Source organism: Eptatretus burgeri, chromosome 8 (genome assembly GCF_056783735.1).
Source record: "Eptatretus burgeri isolate ZD-2024b chromosome 8, Ebu_testis_v1, whole genome shotgun sequence".
NCBI classification, from domain to species: domain Eukaryota; kingdom Metazoa; phylum Chordata; class Myxini; order Myxiniformes; family Myxinidae; genus Eptatretus; species Eptatretus burgeri.
Genome location: NC_140968.1, coordinates 43205275 through 43229862, shown reverse-complemented (window position 1 = coordinate 43229862; position 24588 = coordinate 43205275). Strand labels below are relative to the sequence as shown.

At 41.4% G+C, this 24588-nt stretch overlaps 1 protein-coding gene and 1 long non-coding RNA gene across 23 annotated transcripts in view; one reads left to right on the top strand and one right to left on the bottom strand.

The window, feature by feature from the left end:
- Window positions 1-24588, top strand: part of LOC147021613 (cyclin-dependent kinase 14-like) — a 369402-nt gene that overhangs the window by 49244 nt on the left and 295570 nt on the right. For 16 of the 20 annotated variants that reach the window (XR_015060867.1, XM_085891773.1, XM_085891759.1 and 13 more), the window contains 3 exons: window positions 10098-10343; window positions 13076-13170; window positions 17724-17803. Coding sequence is in view for 19 of the 20 variants with exons in the window: in XM_085891773.1 (XP_085747899.1) it covers window positions 10098-10343; window positions 13076-13170; window positions 17724-17803 (421 nt within the window). In the remaining variant the exon portion in view is untranslated. Of the gene's footprint in view, window positions 1-1949; window positions 2125-10097; window positions 10344-13075; window positions 13171-17723; window positions 17804-24588 lie in introns of all 20 variants that reach the window. The other 4 variants (XM_085891765.1, XM_085891762.1, XM_085891763.1 and 1 more) reach the window with 1 other exon arrangement.
- LOC147021615 (uncharacterized) overlaps window positions 18301-24588 on the bottom strand; it is a 147032-nt gene continuing 140744 nt past the window's right edge. For 2 of the 3 annotated variants that reach the window (XR_015060869.1, XR_015060868.1), the window contains exon 3: window positions 18301-18532. This is a non-coding gene — a long non-coding RNA (uncharacterized LOC147021615). Of the gene's footprint in view, window positions 18533-19921; window positions 20362-24588 lie in introns of those variants that run through there. The other variant, XR_015060870.1, reaches the window with a different exon arrangement.

Sequence of the window (24588 nt, the reverse complement as noted above, 5' to 3'; positions counted from 1 at the left end):
GGTATTTTGTACCCTTGCATGCTAAATAGCTAAATGAGAGGCTGTAGTATCTCTGTCATCAGGACCAGCAGTTGGTACTCGTGATGGCACAACTTGGACCACTTTTTATTTGACAAAAAAATGTCAATTTTTGGGAGAATGGCATAAAAAATTGCCATTTTTTTGACAAATAGCTGTCTCATTTTCTCCAGGTACACTGCATTCACAGTGTATAAACAAATACAAGCAGAAATTGGGACTTTTATTTGTTGTTGCATCAATTTAATACCTCCTCTGTACTTTGTCCACAACACATTATTCATTTCAGACTATGAATATTTAATTCACCCTCAATAAATATGTCCCACCGTTTGTCCATCAAAAAATGTTCTTTCCGGAAATGCATATTGTAGAAGAATTTTTTAATATAAATAAAGGGCCTTTGTAAAAGTTTATTGTGTGTTTTACCAAGTGTGTATATACCTGCACTGATATTATGCTACAAAGTTTGAGTGTAACCAATAACCTTCTATTTGCATGGCCTGCACTGATTGCTTTACATGTGTCCATCAAAAATGTGTCCTCTTTGGAAACACCTAAACTGCCACGAGTTATAAGGAAACTACTTGCTGGCTATAAATTTTGATGTTTTGTAAGGTTGACATGGTCATGAATATCCATTATCAGTAAAAGGTATTTCCATTTATGTAATTTATCTTGTTACAACACTGATTGAATGTCCTCTCTGGAAGAAATATGTGATTTTCTTCATATTTTTCATTGTGGTGGTAAACTTTTATTTTCAGAGATAAATTCGTATTTTTTTCAGAATATGTAGAAAAGTACATGTAGTTTTAAAATTCTGTGCTAAATTCCATCATATGCAGTGCTATTAGTGACAGTGGTAATGAAAACATATCTTTTTTTCTGGATATTTGAAACTTAGTTCAGTCTTTTATTGATATTTCGACAAATATACTTAATTTGTACACTGAATCATAATTCCAGTAATGGAATAATACTTGTGGAACATATGGAAACCACTGAAGTTTGATAGTGTTGTTATTTTGTGGTTATAGTTGAATTGTATTAATGACTGTTGTAGTTTAAAAAATACTCTCCTAACATCCTTGGGGTATTATTTTTAATAAGAAATATTCATTCAGATGCTCCAAAAATTTGGATTTTAGTATTGTAATTAACAATGTTGGATTTGGAGAAATAAAAATATTGAGTTTGAATTTTTAGTGGTTGTGAGACAAACTTGGTACCCTCATTGTGAAACAGCCCATATCAAGACATTTCAAAAAGTTGTGGATGAGTTGGGTAGGTGACAAGAACAAGCCGATTCGATTTTGGTTCAGATCCGGCCTATCAGTGGGATACAAACCTTAAACTGTTCTATGGTTATGGACTTATGGTGTGGTATGCAATGCTGGAATGGTATGTGCTCTCCTGTGTGCCGTTCTAGTTTATTATGTCTTTGAAAGTGTTGGATATGTAGCTCGTGTGGAATGAAATTCAAACCATATGTTTCCCATAGCTCACTTTCCCATAGCTCGAACTTCACGTGGGAATTTTGCTTTTTTTAAACAAAAATTGTTTGAAGTGCAGCAGCCCCTTTCTTGCTTGGGGGCTCGGTTTGAACCAAGAAACTAAATCTGTTTTAAAAAGAGCCGAAACGCGAAGATACTCCATTGTCGTTGTTTCATGATACTTGGGGGTGAGTGCAGCACTGCTGCATCGTTGGGTCTTGATGCGCAACATATTGCGCGGATTACACGAGATTAGTTGTGGACAAATAAGGAAAGCGCCAAGATCATCACGCAGGATCACGCAGAACGACCGAACAGTTCGCGCCTTCTCCTCGTAAAGGGCACATCCTATTGGTCGAGCCTCAACCACGTGCTCCCTGGTGTCACGCCCTCGCGCGTGATGGATATTTATTTATTTATTTTTCTCTGTCACAGGGTTCTGTTTCTCGTGTGGGCTTGTGCTCGTACGGCCCGAGCAAGACGGGCATAAGGCAGAGTGCGATGCCATGATCGTCTCAGCACTTCACGTGAACCTTGCCGGGGCCGCGCGTACACAAAGGGCAATGTTGTGTGGCTGTGCCCTGCGGTGCCCAGAACTGGGGAGGTGTTGGTGAGTGCGGCAGCTCACCATGCATGGCACACACATGTGCAAATGATGCATGACGTGGCCAAATCATGATTGTTTGAAATCCGATTGAGAACCATTTTCGCAGCTCGTTTTTGCCAAAGCAGGCATGGTGTTATCAGCAGATTTTTCCATTCGTGAACATCGTGCCTCTTGTCTATTTGGTACCATTCCCTTTGGGCGTCCACAGGAAGGTATTGCTGCTTCTTTGATTCATTCGTGCACTACTCGACCCTGGGATTGGAGGTCACCCATCAAAACGAGGATGGAACTGGTGTCTCTGAGTGATTAATGGAATTATTGCACTTGTATGTTTATGGAGCAAACGTTGCGCTTGTTCATCTGCTTTGGGAAACAAATGGACATTGTTAAGCTGTGTTCACATATACACAGGGCAGATCTATGGGGTCTGCCAATCAGCTACTTTTAAAGGCTTGAAAAAATCCAAACGTAATCAAAAATATATGTTTCTGATTAAATATCTCACGTTCGTTTGGAAAAGATTACAACAATAGATATTCTTGGTAACAGAAAGCAAAAAAAAAAAAAAAATCAAAACAAGTCTGAAGACGACGATGATTCTACGAGCGGTATTTGACGATGTAGATCGTTTCAGAAGTCAAGGATGAGACGATGTAATAATTTTTGACCAAGTTATAAAAATGATCAACATGATGTGGTACAAGTGATGGGTTATTAGTTGCAAAATGTTGAAAACCTGGTTTCGTTCAACAACTTTCAAAATTTGACCTTTGCATGACCTTTAAAGATCACAAAACAATGTTGTGGACATTAAAATAAGGAAACAGGATACGTGCTATAGCTTATTGGAGTGAGTTCGTCGAAGATGGTCGAAAACCCGGTTTGATTCCCACAACTTTGAAAATTTGACCTTTGTGGCCTTTAAAGGTCAAAGGTCAAGGATTATGACCTTTGGTGCAAAACTTCCTCTGGAACATTCCAGGAACAATATAACGTCATATAGGCTATATAGCATTTCGCACTCCTCGGATTATCCATACTTTGATGAAATCAGCGTAAAAACAAACTTGAAGGGGGTGCCACGGGCAAGGTGTTCGAGATAGAGCAAAATGGTTTCAAGACTTTTGGTGGGGAATGACCTCAAGATTATGCATAAAAAAATATTGTCATCCGAGCTCTGAAAGTTTGGGCGGTCGCATGATTTTAAAGTCAGAATTCACAATTTTCTAAGTTTTTGACCTTGTGACCTTGACCTTGGGACGAAAATGAAAAATCGGACAACGACAAGTTTTAGACAATTCATTTTGCTATTCAAATACCGAAGAACCCATTCCATTCAGTCAATTGCCTAGGAGAAGATAGATTTTTAATCCAACTACCCCATAAAAGGCTATTTTTTGGGCGTAGCTCCGCCCACAATGGGCGTAGCACTTGCTCATCTAGGAAAACACAACTTGACATTGATATCGAACACATAACCAAGTTTCATCAAGATCGGATCAAAGTCCACGGAGTTATGCTCTGGACAGACAGACACACAGACAAGCCGGTAGGCGGACATGGGTAGTCGCCTATCCAATAGAACCTGACACATTGGGCCCGTTCGATGGGAAATGACCTGAGGATTAAGCACAAGAAAACACATGATTTATTTAAGGGTTAATGCTGCACGATTGTTTTTTCGTTAAAATACCCCCACATTTAGAGGTTTTTTGGCCGTTACTCGGCAATGGAGGGGTCCATAGCAACGGTTCTTTCTCACACATAACTTGGACATACCATGAACCTACCATACCAGTTTCATGTATATCTCACTCATAGTCTCTGAGATATAACGAACTTCGTTTTTTTATTGTTTTCAACCAGGGTTCATTGAAAGTCGATCTTCTCCGACAGTTTTCATAGGATCCGGATGGAAATTTTTGACAATATGGCTGAATGTACTGCCCACAGTCGCTCGTGGCCCGATTTTTGATTTTCGAAAAAATATTTTTTTTATGATTTTTCAAAAATTTCAAAGTCCCATTGCGAGACAACGGTGGTGTCCATATCAACGGTTCTCATTTGCACACAACTTGGTCATGGTATGAACCTACCAACCAAGTTTCATCAAAATCGTCATTGTATTAACGGAGCACTGGACCGAACAGAGGGACAGACAGACAGACAGACAAACATATTGACGGAAAAAACTGATAAGGGTAGAACAAATTTCAAAAAAAATATTTTTTTTTTGACAGGATCGACTACCCAACAGACAAGCCGGTAGGCAGACATGGGTTGTTGACTACCCAATATAACCTGACGCGATGAGCCCGTTCGTTGGGGAATGACCTGAGGATTAAGCATAAGAAAATTAATGATTCTCGCTTCAAGGGTTAATGCTGCAGATTGTTTTTTTGTTAAAATACCCCCCACATTTAGAGGTTTTTCGGCCGTTGCTAGGCAACGGAGGGGTCCACAGCAACGGTTCTTTCTCACACATAACTAGGACATACCATGAACCTACCATACCAGTTTCATGTACTGTGTATCTGACTCATAGTCTCTGAGATATAACGAACTTCGTTTTTTTATTGTTTTCGACCAGCGTTCATTCAAAGTCTATCTTCTCCAACAGTTTTCATAGGATCCGGCTGGAAATGTTTGACAATATGGCTGAATATACTGCCCACAGTCGCTCTTGGCCCGATTTTTGATTTTCGAAAAAATTAATTTTTTATGATTTTACAAAAATTTCAAAGTCCCGTTGCTTGGCAACGGTGGTGTCCACAGCAACGGTTCTCATTTGCACACAACTAGGTCATGGTATGAACCTACCAACCAAGTTTCATCAAAATCGCCATTTTAAATACTGATAATAAGGGTAGAAAAAAAAATCTCAAAACATTTTTTTTTGAAATTTTTTTTTCCGACTAGATCGACTACCCAACAGACACATACACAGACATAACAAATATAGTGGTCACTCTGGCTGGTGCTCGTGAACCAATAATAGATGTTATTGGTGACAGAAAGCAAAAAAAAAAATCAAAATATATTGATAGGCTTTCAAATTTGAGGTAGAACTTTCCAACTTACTGGGTAGGCCTAGGCCCGAGGCCTATGTCGAGTTATGGCCATGCGTACACACGGATACGGGTACAGGCACGGTCGAAATCTCAAGCAATGGTTTTCATTGTGTTCACAATTTACATGCAAGATGTACGGATACAGTAATTCCGATCACACCATACAGCGAATGAAATCATATCCACTTTGCCGCCGTAAATCTTCAACACGTGGAGTATTGAGAACCATGGCACAAAATGATTCTCTGATCACTGCTGAAGGAGTTGAGAGAAGTTGATGGAGTTGGTGAGGGGAAACTGTTTGCCTGTGAGCAGTATATCTCGAAAAGCATAAAGTCTGGGTTTGCATTGCCGACGCCATGGGACGTGAGGACGTCGGTGGTGCAGAGAACACTGTGAAGTCCTTGAGACACGACCAGCACGTTATTGTCACAGGATGGACGGAAAGGTCAGAATATACGGGACAACCGTCTTGTGGATAACGACCCTTTTGTGAATTACCGTGTCACCAACCATCAAGATCGCCGCCCAGTCTTGCACTTCCTGTACAAGAGAGCAGTCTTCCATTACGTCATATCCTAAGAGTCATTTCAAATGTAAAAAAAATAAAATAAATGTGTACACTAAATCGGCCTCTCGACCTCCACGACATCCTTTTTCTTTGGAACGTCCTCGTACAACTACTAATTTTGGCTTGACAACCTGACTCGTGCAACAGTTTGGGGCTGTTTGTACAGGTTACGATGTTTCCCTGCTGAAGCTCGTGTTGTCTGGCCTGGGCCATTTGTTGAATTTCTATATGACGGTAAGTCTTCCTCTTCTGAAATGTCATCATAAGAGTTTGAACAGGGTTGTTCTACCCCAATTCATCAACACTTTCATCAGAAGATACTTAACCAGACTTGTTTCCATTGGGTCTCACCCATGATTTCCAAAGGTTGGTTTTTGGCTGGTGTCTAGGCTGAGGACAGGGATGGATTACAGTCCTGTTAGCAGTTCTGGTTGGTCTTAACCCATCTGCACACCCCATGATATACACGTCATTGCTCTCCTTAGACGACTTTGAATACTTTCTTGGTTTAGGCATCTTGAATTTTGTTTCTGCACCACACACCCCAGTTTCATAAGTAGACGCGAGTGCCATTTGAAAGAGGAGATTCCTTTGACTTCTTATCATCGAAGTTCTTCCGAACATCAGCTGATGCTTGAATCTTTGCTGTGACCAGCTTGTACACTTCTTGTAATCTGCTTCATGAATTGTCACCAAATTATCTGGTCAGATTCCTTCTTCGGAAAGATCCTTTCCATGCCAAATGCCAACTGGCAGCTTTGGATCGTATCCAAACATAAGGTCAAAGGGTGTGAATGTTGTTGTTGAATGTGTTGTCACATTGTAAGCATAGTCAAGTTTGGTAAGATGTTCAGTGTGCACCGATCACACTGCTTGATCCATGGAGCTAAATTATCCTGTTGTAGCCCTTACCAATAGAAGTGTGAACGTACCATGTGTTCCGTCCGATCAATTCCTTGGTGCCCGCTATTGTCATGCAAACCTTCTAGTACTGTCTACTGTGAGCGACGTGGTAGTAGCAACTGTTTCCCAAGACCTTCCTTTGGTGTCTTCACACAGCAGAACATCAGACCATTCCTCATCTCCAAACAGTTCCACTGCTGAAGCAGTTTTAAAATACACACTCAAAAAGAACTATGGAAGAAGCGAGGGCGAATCGCCCGTCGCCTCCATGCATTTTGATTGCTGCTGCATCGTAATCAATTCCTTTGTTTTCGGTTGTTATTCCCCTTAATGATGTTTAACCCTAGCTCCCAAGAGGAAAGTTGTTACTCGTGGTGAAGCAAGTGCAAAAAAAGTCGAGGAAAGTGATGTCTTTAACACACAAAGTGGAGGTTTTGAATAAACCATGTCAAGGCGAGAGTGCATGATGTCGCTGGGCAGACATGATGGCGTTAACGAATAATGAGTCCATTATCTGCCAAGTAAAGAAATGTGCAGAAAATATAAAGGGAAGTGATTGCTGTGGTTTGGCATTACGAGCGAAGGTGATTCTGGTAACCTGCTCCATTATATATATTGTGAGTTGAGAGGTGAGAGGAAACGTAACCTCCGCCGCTTAAAACAAGGGTTTCCTGCAGTCCGAAAATACACCGTGTATGTGGAGAGCTTAATCTGATGAAAATGAGGATAATTATTAATTGCTGTTTACTCCATGTAAGCAATCCATGTGACAGAAACTGGTGGTTAATGCTGCAAGATGTACAACTTGGAATTGTTCTGTGGTATAACATGCCAAGCTATTAGCGTATTTTTCAGCGTCTAAGTCGATACTTTTCTCCCTGGAAGTTTAGGCCTCCATTTTTATTCGGAATCGACTTATCTATGGTTTTTTTGGGGGGTTTTTTTGTATACATTATCGAGGCTATGCCTGGTGCTGGTTTAATGGTTCGGGTGGTGGGCTTGGGATCTGAGGATCATGCGTTAAAATCCTGCTTGGTTGTTGACTTAATACAAGGTGGGGTTGACTCTGCCTGTCATCCTTCTGAGGTTGGCAAAATGAGTGCCAGCTTGCTGATATCCTGTGCCGGAGTGGCGACCCGTCCAGGATTGTGCCCAATAGCCAAGGAGACTGCTTAGGCAGCACCAACGCTCTGCACAGAGTATGGTCCCAATGGATGGACGGATTATCGAGGCTCGTATAAGAGCTAACACACAGAACGTATAATAAAGGGAGCAGGAGACAAGAGGGGTGGGAGAGGGAAGCACAAAACAGTGGGGAACAGAGACATGAGGATATCTGTGGAAGGGAGAGGGATGGGGCGGGGTACACGGGGTGTGGTACACGGGGTAAACAAGATGGACACTGCAGACTTTCAGGAAGTAAAGCAGGGAAGTTGAAGAGGTTGGGTTTGGGGTGGATTAACGGTGGTAGAAAAGATTATGGTTTTGGATGGGGGAAGATAAGAGCTGGTGGTGAACAGCTGTTTGGAAGACTTGGAGGGAAGAGTGTGATTGAAGAGAGTGTGGGAGTTTGTTCCAAAAGTGGGGAAAAAAGAGGAATGAAAGAGTGAAGGTGAGCAGTGATTCTTGATTTTGGTAGTTTCATCAGAAGGGGGTTGCTAGCGGACCTTGAGCACCCTGCGGAAATTTGGGGAGACAGATCCCAGACAGAGCAGGGGGAGCGAGGCTGGAGAGGAGATGGTAGAAGACAGACCACCGACCTGCCTGCGGTGAGAAAGTGAGAGATCCAAAGACTCAGCCTCATCGCGGGAGATACCAATGATCCTAAAAGCCTTGTTTTCTACAGTGTGAAGCCGAGAAAGGTGTGAGGCAGGAGCACCACCCTAGAGGGGAGAGCGGTACTCTATCAGACTGGGGATGAAAGCTTTGTAAGTGGTTAGAAGCTCAGGTGTGCCAAGGAAGGACTTTGCACGACGTCCTTCACCCAGTCGGCGACTGGCTTTGGAGGCCAGCTTGAAGATGTGGCTTTCCCAGGAAAGATAATGCAGATAGTCAGACCCAAAAGCTTGAATGAAAGGACTTATTGGTCATTGGTTTAAGACATTTAATTAATTGCATAAATGAAAAAAATTGCAGTGTGATATTTTTGGAAATATATTGTACAATTGCAAATTGAAAATGCACACCATAAATTTTTCATTTAACATTGTAGATAAGTTCCTAAAAAGTGAAACATGAGGCAAAACTACATTAAGCAGATGAGATATTCCCATGGATGTAGTGTAATAATGGGGGGATGCATTCCCAGGACAGATTTTTGGGTATCCTAACATAACTTTAACCTCACTTAACTACATATTAGAGAAAAATAGGAAACAAGTCAATAAAGAACACAAATGTACACCCCACCCCTACCCACAGATGCACGCATCTTGCTTGCGTAGCTCTGCGGGCTGGAGCGGAAGGTGTACCCTAGCACACTACAAAGGTTGCACTGCACCTAGGCGGTACGAATTTTTCACAGAATAACACGGCATGCCACCAACTGAGAAACCTCGGCAAACAGCGTCTTCAATTTCACACTGCACCACACGACACTTCATCTGACATGGTTTGGATGAAGATCAACTGGAGGGTGGCATTGATATTATTCCATAGCAGCACTGGATTTCATGTTGCCAAAGAACACTTTGTAATCAGGAGAATCCGCAATTACGAAAACAATGAGACAGATTGAACTTGGTTCAGAGTGCATACTTCCCCCAGGTTGAAAAGTTTACGTTTCGTATCCCACTGATGGGCTGAATCTGGATCCAGACCTGAATCAAAATCTAATTGGCTTGTTCTTGTCACCGAGTCAACTCATCCACCAAGTTTCGTCCGAATACATCCGTAACTTTTTGAAATCTCATGCTACATATTGTTTTTGGCCCTATCTCTCAATGGTGAGGAATCGCTTAAAAAATTCTTGGATCCGGATCCGGATCTTCATCAAAATTGAATCAATTCTTCTTTATCGCACACCCAACCTGTCCACCAAGCTTCGTCAAAATCCGTCCATAACTTTTTTGAGATATCCTGTTCACACAGGCAGACAGGGCAGATAGACAGACAGACAGATCGGGGTGAAACCACAACGTCCGAATAAAAAACAAGCTCCTTTCTGAAATTCCTTTGCCTCTTTTAAGATGTAATCATTTTTCCAGTTTGTAGTATTAATTTGTTTTGGCAAAAAATATGAAATTGCTCTGCTGGTACGAGCTGTCATATCAAAGGGCATTTTTAGATTAAGATGTCATGTATCCTGTCATATCATGTAAACAATTAACCAAACAGTGCAGGAAACAGGTTTTCTCCCACTAAAAAGCTGCTAACTTGGTTTCAAATTTCACTGCTTTATTGTTTAGTTACCTGTTCTTGTTTTCCTGCAGATGTGCGTAGGCAACATGGCAGTGCGTAGCTCTCGCATGGTGGAGCCAGCTGACAGGCAACCTGATGCTGGTGCAGAAGAAAGGCGGACTAGAGTGCAGCGAACACAAAGTGGCCTGGACCATCGACCCTGGCCAGAAACCCAGGTGAAACGCGTGCACTCGGAGAACGATGCTGGGTTTTTTGGCAAGATCTGCCACGGGGCTCGTGAGCTGTCCAAACCAATGCATCACAACAGCCCTGGCTCGGTAAGGGGTGCCATGCCAATTGTGTTTTGTGCAGGAATTAAGTTCGCTGTTTTCTGTGTTTTTCAGCTGAAGGTTGGTTGACTGACTTTTGAACTTGAGATTTAAATACATCTGGACTTTCTGAATGTAATTTTCATCAGGATAAACTTGCTATTTTTATTTTTATTTTTTTTGCAAATGCTTTAATGTGGAGGAAATATATTCGCTGTTGAAATGCAGTTCAAGTGTATTTGATGAACTTACACTTCCGGTCAAAAGTTTTAGAACACCCCTATTTTTCCAGTTATTACTGAAATTTAAGTACTTAAAGTCCAGTGAATAAACTGAAATGGTACAAAGCAAAGCGGTAAACTTCCAGGGGTTAAAAAAAGGTTAGGTTTCCAAAAACTGAAAAATAATGGAAATTTTAGAGTTGTTAAAAAAGGCCCTTTTCAGGGAACAAGTAATGGGTTAGCAACTGCAGCTGTTCTATACCAATGGAAGTAAATTAAGCCTTGAAAGTTGATGCAAATAATTCCTACAGGTGTCCCAACTTTTGTTGATTAGTTACAAACCCTTTGTCTGTATAAAAGCAGTTGGAACAGACTGTGTTGCTCCACCCCCTGAAGCATTATTTGGACAATATTGCACTGCAGGAAGTAGTATATTGCTATCATAATTGCGAGAAATAGACAATTAACAAAGGAAGACAGGCAGACCATTATAACCCTGAAAAGTGGAGGTCTTTCCTTTGGAGAAATTGCAAAGAAGCCAAGGTGTCAGTGAGTACAGTTTCCTCCACCATCAAAAGGCACTTTGAAACTGGAGGAAACTCTGACAGAAAGAGGTCTGGCAGATCCAAAGCCACAACACAATCAGAAGACAAGTTTCTGAGAGTCAACAGCTTGCGTGATAGGCGGCTTCAAGCACAGCTCAACACTGGTCGAAGTAAGGAAGCCTCAGTTTCAACTGTGAAGAGAAGACTTCAAGTTGCAGGTTTGACAGGTCGAGTGGCAGTAAGAAAGCCATTGCTAAGATGGCAAAATAAAGAAAAGAGGCTTGCCTGGGGCATGAAGCACCGCCAGTGGACTACTAAAAACTGGAAGAAGCTCTTGTGGACCAATGAATCAAAATTTGAAATCTTCGGTTCATCACGTAGGGTTTTTGTACGCTGTCGAGTCGGCGAAAGGATGGTTCCACAGTATGTGACACTAACTGTCAAACATGGAGGAGGAAGCGTGATGATCTGGGGCTCTTTTGCTGGATCCAGAGTCAGCAACTTGCACAGAGTGACTGGCACCCTGAACCAAAATGGCTACCACAGCATTTTGCAGCACCATGCAATACCCTCCGGTCTATGCCTAGTTGGTCAAGGGTTCATCCTACAGCAAAATAACGACCCAAAACATACCTCCAGGCTATGTCAGAACTACCTTCGAAGAAAAGAACAAGACTGAAGGCTTCAAATCATGGAATGGCCAGCACCGTCTCCAGACTTAAACCCCATCGAGCTGGTTTGGGATGAATTGGACAGAAGGGTGAAAGCAAAGCAACCTACAAGTGCAACACATTTGTGGGAACTTCTGCAACAGTGTTGAGAAGAACTTTCCGAACAATATTTGATTTCCATTGTGGAAAGAATGCCACGAGTATGTTCGGCTGTTATGTCTGCAAAAGGTGGCTACTTTGATGAGTCAAAAATTGATGAGGAAAATCACCAGTTTCCCGCTTCTCCGGCAAATTTCTCGGAAAATTTGATTGGCTCTATATCACTGGAACCTCACCAAAGGAGCAGTACATTGATATGTCAGAATTATTTCACCACCAGAAACAAGTTTTGATCACTATACAGTGAAAAATAACACTTATTCTGAAAAATGCGCAGGAGCTGCATGCCTGAACTTTGACCCCGATGTGGTCCCCCAAGATGAAGACCGGAAATTCTGAAAAAAAATGAGAAACGTTTTTTTCATGTATTCAAACACATCTGTCCTATCGCCTTTATGTTTTTCAAACTTTCGCAAAAAAGGGGGCGTTTGATGCACCCTATTGTACACCTCTTAGTAAAGATTTTAAGGGACTTCATTCCCTTCCAAGATGCATTTACACCATCCCAGAGATCGCAACTCAGTAGCAGTGGGCCCAGCACATAACATCTCAGGGTGTCGGGCAGCCATGGGGAGGGCGGGAGTGAAACATTTAAGTTCATTCATTGGCTGGGTTTAAATATTTTTTCAATGTCCCAAGATATATACTTCAGGAATTAAACCAATCTACTGAGTAAGGATAGAATGCATCATTAAAGGAATAAATGAAAAACACTAAAGCACCGATAAGACTGTTGAGCAAGAAGTAAAATGGCTTTCCTGTACACATTTTTGTTGCTGTTATTTCATTTTGTAGCCATCAATGGAAACAATATTAAGACTGATCAGAAATTGTCACCAGGTAGAGTATCATTGAGTCGTTTTTAACTTTTTACTACATACACTATCTCAGGCTCACAGAGGAGCCTGTATAGTGTATACGCATTAAAAACTGGGGAAGGATATTCAGAGACATAAGTAAATCTTTTCATTGGTTGCAGAAAAACGTTAGTAGACGATGGGAAATCGTTAAGAGTTTATGGGATCACAGCATTATGATATGACAGGAACACCAAATAAGCTCATATCACGTGAAACTCCCAGGATGTTGTTGTGAGTGAATGTTTGAGTAATGCTTTGTTTGGTCAATGCTGTCTTCTCTTTCAGCCTACCAGTCCAAAGTTTGGAAAAACGGAGTCGTATGAGAAATTAGAGAAACTTGGGGAAGGATCGTATGCAACTGTCTACAAGGGTAAGAGCAGGTAAGAGATTCACTCAGAATTTAAGACTTTTTTTAACACTTTATACTCACATGGACATTTTGTGGGATGGGTTATTATTCTGTGCAGTGGATTTTTTTTTTGTTACAGGGCATAATTTTATTACTGAACAAGCCCTTTCATTTTTAGCTCACCTGGACTTTAGTCAGGTGAGCTTATGCGATCGAGCAGTGTCCATAGGTGGGTGAGTGAGTGAGTGAGTCAGTAAGTAAACACTTCATCATTATCGTTGGAATCAAACACACAATTTTGATGAAACTTGGCCAGAAGCTTCATATCTGATGTGTAACGACGGTTTATTGATGACATCAAAACCTACTCATTTAGGGGGTTTACAGGGGGTTTTTTTGACCCCCTTGCCCCCTCCCTCCCCCCACACAAAATAGGTATTTGCTCTCCTATCCAAAACTACATGCAGTTTTGATGAAACTTGACCTCAACCTTTATCACCCTTGATGTATTAAAGTTTGTTCATGGCATAAAAAGAAAAAAAAGTCAGGTTCTAAGGGTCTGCAGGCAGTTTGAGTGACTGTTGCTGCTGGTCCAGGTGAGCTTTAAGACGCGCGGTCCTATGTTTTTTCATTTCTGCTGTCGCATGTGGGTTTTGAAAATTTAATAGTATACAGTGGTGGGATAGGGTGCAGCAGTAAAGGAATGGCACTCAGTAGAGTGCATACCTCCACCAGGTTGAACAGTTTATGTTTTGTATCCCATTGATAGGTCTGATCTGCATCCAGACCTCAACCAAAACCTAATCAGCTTGTTCTTGTCACCCCCCCCCCCCCTCAAAATCTCATCCTCCAAGTTTTGTCGTAACCTTTCTACAACTCCAGATCTTCACGATGAAATATCATACTATATATTATTTTTGGCCCTATCTCTCAACTACGAAGAATCACTTTATAAATTTTAAAATTCTCGTATCCTGATCCCCATCTTCACCAAAATTGAATTAATTCCGTGTGTATATAGTTTTTGGTCCCATCTCTCAATGGTGAAGAATCACTGAAAACATTCTCCTATCTGTATGTTCACCAAAATCGAATCACTTCTTCCTTGTCACACACCAACCTTTCCACCAAGTATCATCTGAATCCATCCATAACTTTTTGAGATATCCTGCTCAGAAACAGACAGAGAGACAAACGGGTGAAAACGTAACCTCCGTCCACCTTTGGTGGTGGAGGTAAAAGGAATGTGCTACAACCTGAAGGCAAGAAAGTAATTTGAATTGGATTTAGTATGCGGTGAAAATGGGCCAAATGAATGGACACGTGCTACTGTATAGTGGAGGATTGATCAATTGTGCATTGCCAAATAACAACAAAAAATGAAAGAAAACAAGACTTTGTGGATTTCCGGACCACACGGTTGAGAACTTTGGATTTGGGTGCTGAACACCTTTCGTCATAATTGTCTTTTGAAATCATGTGATCTGCTTCTTTGACTACCAGTTTGTGATTCATGCAAGAGGCCTGTCTTGATTTGGCTAAACCTCCCCCACACCCCCTCCCCCCACCACACACCCCAAAACAACCTTTTTATTCCAATTTCAGAACAGCAAATATGGTGGTGAAATGGATTAGAAATTTTAAACATCTTTTTGGAAAGAATATATCGAATTATAATAATCTTTTTACTCACCAGAATTTACATTTTACATTTTTACGTGCATTTTAAATTGGTAGCTTTGAGTAGAATCTAAAGGCCCGGTCACACCTTGACGTTTTAGCCAACGTATGCCGATTTTTGATTTTTTTTTCTAAAACGCTGGCACACGTTGAATACGTTATGGGTAAGTTTTGATAACATTGAGAGCACGCTGAAAAACACTGCCATACGTCGTTGTACGTTGGCTTTAAACGTTGTACTTTTAGGTTGTCCTCAAATTTTTGCATGCTTGAAATTTCACGACGTATGCCGGCGTATGACTCACACGTTCCGCTACGCTGGCCACAAGTTGTATGCACGGTCTGCGATCGTTGACAGACGTCAACACATGCTACTTGTAAGTTAATCATAAGTTGAGACACGCCGAGGTAATGTTTAGCGTACCCGAAACTTATTTCTAGCCTATGATTAACGTGTTGTTGGCACGTTACGCGATCGTTGCCACACATCGACAGACGTTACTTTTAAGTTACTCATAGGCTGAAAGACGTCGGTATAATGGATCGTCCTTGTGTCAGCGTCCACGGCCACGGCCAGGACACTTATTTGCAGCATTCTTCAAACTTTTCTTCGGCATGACGAGGATGTTCACACTTCGATGTCGAGCTTGGCTATGATTCCAATTGTCCATCGGCAGCGTCTATTTAAAATAGTCGAGTTTGAGCGTTTTAACACGTTCAGAAGAAACGCTTCAAATTTCCAAACCCCAGCGTCAAAAAACAAAGGCGAGTGACAGCAATTTAAATCGTTCATTGTAAACAATGAAAATAGTTGAGTGGTACCGTTTAAAAGTAGTTGAGTGTAAAAAAAATCCAATTGTTGAGCGCAAGCGTCTACTTTCAATCGTGGAGATGCAGCCATTTAAATCGTTGAGTGGCAGCATATGAATAGCAAACCTCACGTCACCGGCAAAGATAAACTGCCGCACGATATGGATAAGTTAGGCTATCGTTGGGCATAGTTTGTGAACGCCGACTTCACGATAATTATTCGTTGGTATATCGTATCTATAAGTAATCAAAGCGCTCTATGCACATTATTAGTTCATTGTGCATTTGTCCAACCCGTTATGAATAGACCTAAATCGTAAAAACAAGCTATAGCTCATTGTTGAAAAAGCCCCATAAAAAATTAGCCGCGAAGAACTTCGAACAATGGTGCAAAGATGTCTCCTACCCGTGGACACGCGGACGCAAGGACGATCCATCATAACCCACACCCTCCCCTCACACTCACCTACTACTGCCAACATGAACAAACTACTACTAATACTAATACTGATACTGATACTGTTACTGCTGACATGGACATCGACTCAAAAAGGACTCGAAAACACTGTTGGGTTTCCCTTTTATGAGCAGCATTTTATATACCAATTCCCAAAACCGCTGGGAACACGTCTTTATATGGCAGTTGTAAGCTAGAAACACGTTCATTTATTTTTTTTTGTCGACCGGAAAACGTCATTGGAATACGTCTACATACGTCAATGTGTGTTGGGACTACGTAAAGAATTGGTTCAAAGCACGTCAAACATAAGTTAGAAATAAGTTTCGCGTAAAAAAGACATTACCGCGACGTGTTTCGACTTATGAGTAGCTTATAAGTAGCCTTTGTGGACGTGTGTAAGCGTCCACATATCGTGTGTACAACTTATCCCCATCGCATGCGGAACGTGTGTCATACGCCGAGTACGTCGTAAAATTTTGAACATGTTTAAAATTTCTTGACGTACTCTACTTACTACGACGTATGATAGCGTACTTTAGCGTTCTACTCACGTATACCAAACTTACTCATACCGTATTTGACGTGCGCCAACGTTTTAGACACATTTTTCTTAGGTCGGCATACGCTGGCTAGATCGCCAAGGTGTGACCGCGATGTTGTCACTTCCATTTCTACGGCAGTTATGATTCGAATCGTTGTGCGTCAGCCTTTTAATAGGCTACGTCACGACATCGTCGGTGATGCGTGCAACGCGCTATGCCTAAGTTAGACTATCGTTGGGCATCGGTTGTGTAGGCCGACAACAGGTTCAGCATTCGTTGGTATAAGTTATCTATAACACAATGAAACGTTCTGGGTCCGTTACTAATGCGTTTTCATAAGACCAAGTCGCGATGAATACGTCCGAATCTTTAAAAAAAAAAAACATCAAAAGTTCAACGTAAGCCAGCGTTTTACATAAATTTTAATACGTTGCCATTGCTGGCTAAAACGTCAAGGTGTGACCGGGCCTTAACAAAAGCATATGGAATTCCATATTGAACAATATGTGGGTATCCATAACTGATCATAAGTAAACACCCTACAAGCACCTCCTCTCTACAACTATTTTATGGGGCAAAGCATCACAAAAAACATGATCTCACCAAAAATATGAAGACTAGTTGAAAATCAAAAGAGCATCATTTTCGGTCCTAAGCATTCTGATGAAGAGTGATGAATTTCATGAATTATTTAATTCATAAGAAGAGCAGCGAGAGATTTGCTATGTCTCATGGTGCTTTGATTAAAGCTTTAATTATAGAATAACAACGGAAAAATGGTTTAATAAAATGGTAAAAAAAAATACCACGATACAAAAAAGGAAGCCTTTTATTTTTGCGCTGGTCGAAACAGCTCAAAAATGGGAGGTTGGCTTGAGTTGTTGTATGCACCTGACCCTTAAAGAAAAGAAAATAAGAAAGTAAAATGCATTTAGCGACTTATTAATTACAGGAAATATATTGAGAGTTGTGCATTTTATTGAGATTGAAACTCTATTTTTTGAAGTGGACCAACTTTGCATGTTTTCTTCAATGACATATATGGTTGTAGCTTTTGAATGACTGGGCGGTGACTTCATGTTTCTCTTTCAGACTCAATGGAAAGCTGGTGGCCTTGAAGGTTATCCGGTTGCAAGTGGAGGAAGGAACTCCTTTCACAGCCATCCGGGAAGGTAACTTTCAAGAATATAATTTATACTTTCCTTTAAAAATATATCTGTTAAACTTCAAAAATGAAGAAGAGAAATGCTTCTATCTTCAACTTGGTTTCACATCTTTTTGATTCCAAAAAAAATCACCAGGAAACTATGAATACAATATAGAGTGGCAATTATAACTTGAAAGCAATCTATGTTGGCTGCCATGTTGGAATCACCTGCTCTTGGGGAAGGAAATCGAGCATGTTGATAGATTTCTTTCGTTCAATTATATTATTTTTCTTTCCGTTATTTCCTCTCGGATGATGTTATTTTTATGCTTGTGCTTTGCAGAGATGCGCTGTGTTGAATTTTTCAAATACAAAAAGCGTTGATGTCTCTGTCAGAATAAAAACATCACATTGTTAAATGTGCCAGAAAATCCCCCATCTTTTTTTTCTACCCTCATCACCCTCATCACCCTCCCTACCCCCCCCAGCCCACCTTTCCAGGCTGTTTTGTTCCTCCCCCCTCTCCCTCATCTTCCCTTTCGTTTGTTTTTGTTTCATCCCCAATTTTCCCCTTCCTGTTCTTGCTGTGTTTGAGCTTGTATCTAGCTTGTTCACCCCTGTGTGTGTATTGCTTGTTCACCCAATTCTTCCAACAATTGTTTCTGTTGTGCGTTTCCCCCATTTCCACGATGTTCTTCATGCTCTGTTGTGTTCTGGTCTGTTCTGCCTTCCAGCTCTTCCACAACCTTTGACCCTGTATAAAAAAAAGAAAAACTCGTTTGGAATGAAAATGATAATTTTCTCGGCATAAATTTTCACTCAAACAAGCCCTTAATGGAGCAAAACCTTCAACATATTTTTCTTTTTTTGTATATATATGATTGAAACTCATGGAAAAGCTAGACCAGAATGGAAGGGGGGAAACACCAAAAGCAGAGAAGACGTGAGAGTGAGATCAAGGGGTGCGAGAAATTGCCCTGTGCGGGTTAACAAAGATGCACATAAGCTGAATGAAACACAGCAAAATGAGGAAGGGGATAGCAGGAACGAAACAGAAAAAGAACAACTCGACTAACAAATGAAAAATAGGTGTGTGAGAGGGGAGCGGGGGGGGGGGGAGAGGGTGGGAGAGGGAGGAAGGGGGAGGGAGAGGGAGGGGCGAGGGGGAGGGAAAACAAATCACGATAACTTGGAAAAAGGGAGTGCTTGGGAATGGGGTCATTTTGGGGTAGAAGAGATCATGAGTATGGATGGGGGTAGTGGTGAACAGATGTCTTGAAGTGCTGGAGGAACGAATGGGACTGAACAGACTGGGGAAGTTGGTTCAACAGGTGAAAGAAAAGAGGAACAAATGAGTGGAGGTGAACAGTGAGCCTAGATTTGGGGAGTTCGAAAATAAGAGAATTACTGGCAGACTGTGTGCTCTGCAGAAATCTTGGAGGGACAAATCCAAAAGAGGGCAGAGGGTGCAAGACCTAAAAGGAGGTGATAGAATACAGGGAAGACACAATTTTGTCTATGATGTGAGAGTAACAGTCCGAGACACTCAGCTTCGTCACAAGAGATCCCAATTATTTTGAGGACCTTGCTTTCCATGGCATCAAGAAGGGCAGAAAATTAGTGAACACAGCAGAAAGAGGATGAGTAAGAGCAGCAGAGCAGGTTTTTTGGACATATACACTGATGCTGTCTGCGTCTGTTGCAGAATCGGAGTCAATGTTTGCCAGAAAACTCCTCACCTTATCAAATGGGAAAGACACAGTATCCAGGAAAAGTTGATTATGAGAGCGTCTGTTAGGTGTAGGCAGTGAGGTGTTGGGTGGACAAGATTTGGAAGTAAACACAGAATTCAGGCATTCAGCCTTCTCATGAGCAGTAACTTGTGGTGCCCTTATAAGTGAGGGAAGGGATGGAGGGTGAGCGTACACCAGAGACAGACTTAACAAGGCACCACCAGGTGTACTTGGGCCGCTCACCAGTGTTTATGCCTGCCGGGTTGCATACCCTGCCAGGTTGCATTCCACATTGAGTGATTTGGTTCTACGTGTAAACCATTTAAACATAGCTTGAGGTTACTGACTTGTCTCATGTACATATATTTAAGTTGCTACACTAAATACGAGAAGTAAATTTAACATAAATTTATTTTTGCTGGGAACAAAGCAAAAAATGTCTGATGTGTGAAGTTGACAAATAAAAACTTAAGTTAAACATCTTTCCAGAACATACATTGCAATGACTGAAGCCCCATGTCTTAATTCCCTGATAGCTTGGACTCCAACTCGGTTTATAAGTAAATGTGGGACTTGACACGTTGAAGTAATACTTCGGTGATTTGAGACTTGACTTGAGACTTGGCTCAAGTGATTTATTGATATTTATGTGAAGAGGACACATGGGGTGAACATGGGGTGAACAAGCTGGATGCAAACTGTCATGTAACGACACCATCCTGTTCTCATCCTTCTCTTACAATATTTCTCTCCTTGTGTTGTGCATGCGTTTGTTGTTCTCTCAATGTTTTCCCTTTGACGCACTTTGTCTGTTGATCGATGTCCTCCTGTGATGTGCTTTTCCATGAGCCTAACAAGGAATCAAGGAAAACACACACACAGATGGAGCCCATTCAGCCCATCATGCCTGCACGAACACCATTTATCAACTTTATCTAATTATCAACAAGAACTAATTTATCAACAAGATCCAAATGAGAAAATGCAAAAAAAAAATTTATAATTTTTTTAAATCTTTTTTTTTGTAGTTTTTGTATTTTTCTTTATTTTTCCCCTCAGGGAGGGGGCATGGACTTGGTTAAAAACGCACAACATCAACCACACAACACCCCTTGACGAGACCCCCACCAACAGCACTCCGTACACATGCACACAATCACCCATCAATGCTCTCAAACTACCAAAAAGTCCTGTCAACCTCCCTATACCCCTCTATCTCCATAACTTCCAGGTACCTATCTAATTCTAATTTCAACGTATCTTCTGTTTCTGCTGCCACGATCTTTCCAGAGAGAGCATCCATGCATTAACTACTCTCTGAGTGAAAGTCCCTGCCTTGCTACCATCTTAACTCTCCTCTTTTTTTACTCTCAGGCTATGACCCCTGGTCCGATGACTGTCTACTCTGCTTAATAATTAATCTGCACTTGTTTTATCAATACCTTTCATTATCTTAAACATCTCTATCATATCTCCTCAAAACCGCCACCTTTCTAATGAAGAAAGCCCTGTCTCCTACAGCTGCTCCTCATAGCTCAGTCGAGCTCGGCCCGGAATCAATCTAGTAGCTCTGCGCTGAACCCTCTCCATCGCATCTATCATCTATGTCCTTCCTGAGATGTGGTGACCAAAACTGCACACAATATTCTATATGTGGCCTCACTAAAATTGACTAAATTCCTGTACAATGTTAACTCCACCTCTTGTTTTATAACTGACCCCCCTTCGAATACAACCTAAAACCCTATTTGCTTTACCTATAGCTGCCTGGCACTGTGTTGCCTGTTTACCCTCCATATCCATTACCACCCCCAGATCCTTCTCCTGTGCGACACGCTCCAAAATTACCCCTTGCATCCTGTAATCTCTATTTTAATTGTTCTTTCCCATCCCCAACACCTTACACTTGCTCAGGTTAAATTACTTCTGCCAATCTTTTGCCCAATCTATACAAATATCAATACTTTCCTGAATCTGTTCACCACCCCCTCTGCTATCCACCTTACCTCCAAGCTTTGTGTCATCTGCAAATTTGGAAAGCCTACTCTTCACCCCATTATCCAAATCATTCATGTAAATTATGAATAGTAATGGTCCGAGTACTGATCCTTGAGGTACCCCGCTACTTACATCCTCCCAGCAAGACTTCCTCCCACTCACAGCCACTCTTTGCTTCCTATCGCTAAGCCAGTTTGCAATCCAATTAGCTACCTGACCAACCACTCCACAAGCCCTCACTTTGGCTAGCATTCTTTGTGGTACCTTATCAAATGCCTTCTTAAAGTCCAGATATACTATATCCACTGCCTTTCCCTCATCCACCCAATCAGACACTGCTTCATAGAACTCTAAAAGATTTTTTAAATAGGAACTACATTTGGTAAACCCATGCTGACTACCTTTAATTAGTTTGTATTTATTTTAATGGTTCCTCATCTGGTCCTCAATTAAAGTCTCCAACACCTTCCCCAAAACTGAAGTCAAACTAACAGGTCGATAGTTTCCCAATTCTTCTCTGGATCCATTTTTAAATAATGGTGTTACATTTGCTCCTCTCCAATCCTCCGGTACCTGTCCTGACTCCAGTGAACTATTGAAAATATCCGTTAACATCTCGCTTACCTGCTCAGCCACCTCCATCAATACTCTCGGGTGCATTTTATCTGGACCCAGAGCCTTATTTTCTCTTGGATTACCCAGCTGTTCCTTTACTTCCTCTACCCCAACCTGGATCTTCTGTAAAAGCCCTTCCTCACCTCCTCGATAGATACTCTCAGCTATTGGCAATTCTCCTGACTGTTCTTGTGTAAAAGTTGAAGCAAAATACCTGTTTAATAAGCCTGCCATCTCACTTTCATCACTAACCACTCTCCCGGTGCTATTCCTCAATGGGCCCACACTGGTCCGAACCTGTTCTTTTCCCCTGATATACTAAAAGAAAGCCTTGCTATTATGTTTAATATTCTTAGCCATGTCCTTCTCATCCTCTCTTTTTGCTCGCCGAGTTGTTTTCTGAATTCGCCTCTGTTTACTTCGATAGTGATATAAATCTAACTCCTTTCCTGTTATTTTAAACCCAATAAATGCCTTCTGCTTCTCCTTAATAGCGTTCCTTATTTCACTGCTCAACCACCCTGGCCTCTTTCTGTTTCTAGTTTTACACCTCATTGGGATTTACTTACTCTGCACTCTACGCATTTGGTCCTTCAAGGTTTCCCATTTCTCTGATGATGATTGTCCTGTTGTTGGAGTCTCCCAATTTACATCACCAAATTCTCTTCTCATGCCCTCAAAGTTTGCCTTCCTGATATCTAATAGCTTTACTCTACTATCCTGAACTCTAACCCTTAACAGAATCTTTGCACACACAATGTTATGGTTACTTGCTCCAAAATGCTCCCCAACCTCCACCTCCCCCAACAAATTGGGATCATTACTTAAAAGGAGGTATAACACTGCACTCCCCCCTCGTGGGCTTATCTACAAACTGGGTTAAAAAGCAATCCTGGACTAAAACTAGGAAATCCTCACCTGCTCTGCCCTTTCCCTGTTCCTGGACCCAATCTATCCCTGGCAAGTTAAAATCCCCCAAAATCAATACTCTTCCCTTACCACATGTCCTTTTAAATTCCTCATGTACTCCTCCTTCCTCCTCTTCCTTCCCACCCGTAGCATTATTAAAGCATCCGACCAGAATCTTCCTGTTTTTACAATCTCTAATCTCGACCCATACAGAATCCTCAACATTAATTCCTTCCTTAATGTCACCTCTTTCTCATGATGCAATGCTGTCCTTTAATCAGATCGCTACTCCTCCTCCTATTCTCTCCTTCCTATCACACCGATACACCTTGTAGCCTTCCTTCACATCTGTTCGTAAAATATGACTCACAAAATTTGATATTTAAGAATGAGATGGATGTTACGTGGTTAGTGTTTTAAATGCATGTAAGATCAAATGTTGCAACCTTCTTGATTACTTTACTATCAATTATTTCTCAGCAAAGCTGATTATCCATATTGGGGTTATCTATCTATTATATACACTTGGAATGGTGAAGGAGTGGGTGGAGTAAATAATTGCACCATTTTTGTGTACATGTTAAATATATGGCCCTTAAGCCCCTGGTGTTAGTCTCCCCAAGGTCAAGCTTTTCACTGACTCTCACTTGTTTTTCACCTCTTACATGTGAAATTGCTTTTCCTTCAATGTTGAGAGATAGGTATTGTTTTGTTTCTCATTCTAGTCTTTCAAGATGCCAAATAACAAGTTAAACTTGATACTCTACCCAGGAATTATTTTTCAACAAATCTTTGATTGCAGGCTACTTTCCTTCCACATGCACTCGGCATCTATAATTTATGCCATTGAGGATACAGTCAGCTTTGTACCCTGACAGTTTTCACGTGCATTGCCAAAGGGGAATATTTTCACCAATTATCCATTTCAGACAGCAGGGAGAGATTTGTGCAAGGATAATCTTATGAGGGTTTAAGTTTGACCAACTCACCACCAGTTGAGTTCGAGACCTGCAAGTCATGTTTGAGGAAAATCGATCTTTGCATCCTATTCTGACTTGTTATTTTACTGTCAACGGTAGTCAATTATTAGGATCTCCCTTGACGAAGCTGACTGTCTAGGCCTGTTACTTTTGCATTGCAAACAGGTTGGTGACCCCATCTGTATTCTCCTGCCTTCATTTTGGTTTTGCACCCTCTCTCCTCTCTTGGCTCTGTCCCTCACAGGTTTCTGCAGGGCGCACACAGTCTGCCAGTAACCCTCTTCTTGTTAAACCAGGCTCACTGCTAACCTTCACTCATTTGTTCCTCTTTTCTCTCACCTGTGAAACCAACTTTCCCAGTCTATTCAGTCCCATTCTTCCCTCCAGGACTTCAAGACACCTTGATTTGTTCACCACTTCCTCAGGTCATCCCCCATCTATTATCATGATGTTTTCTACTCCAGATGGCCCCAATCCCAAGCACTCCACTTTTCCAGGTTATTGTGACCCCCCTCCCCACTGTCTCCCTCACTTCTTTTTGTTTGTTAGTTGTCAGTTGGTTTGTTCTTTTTCTG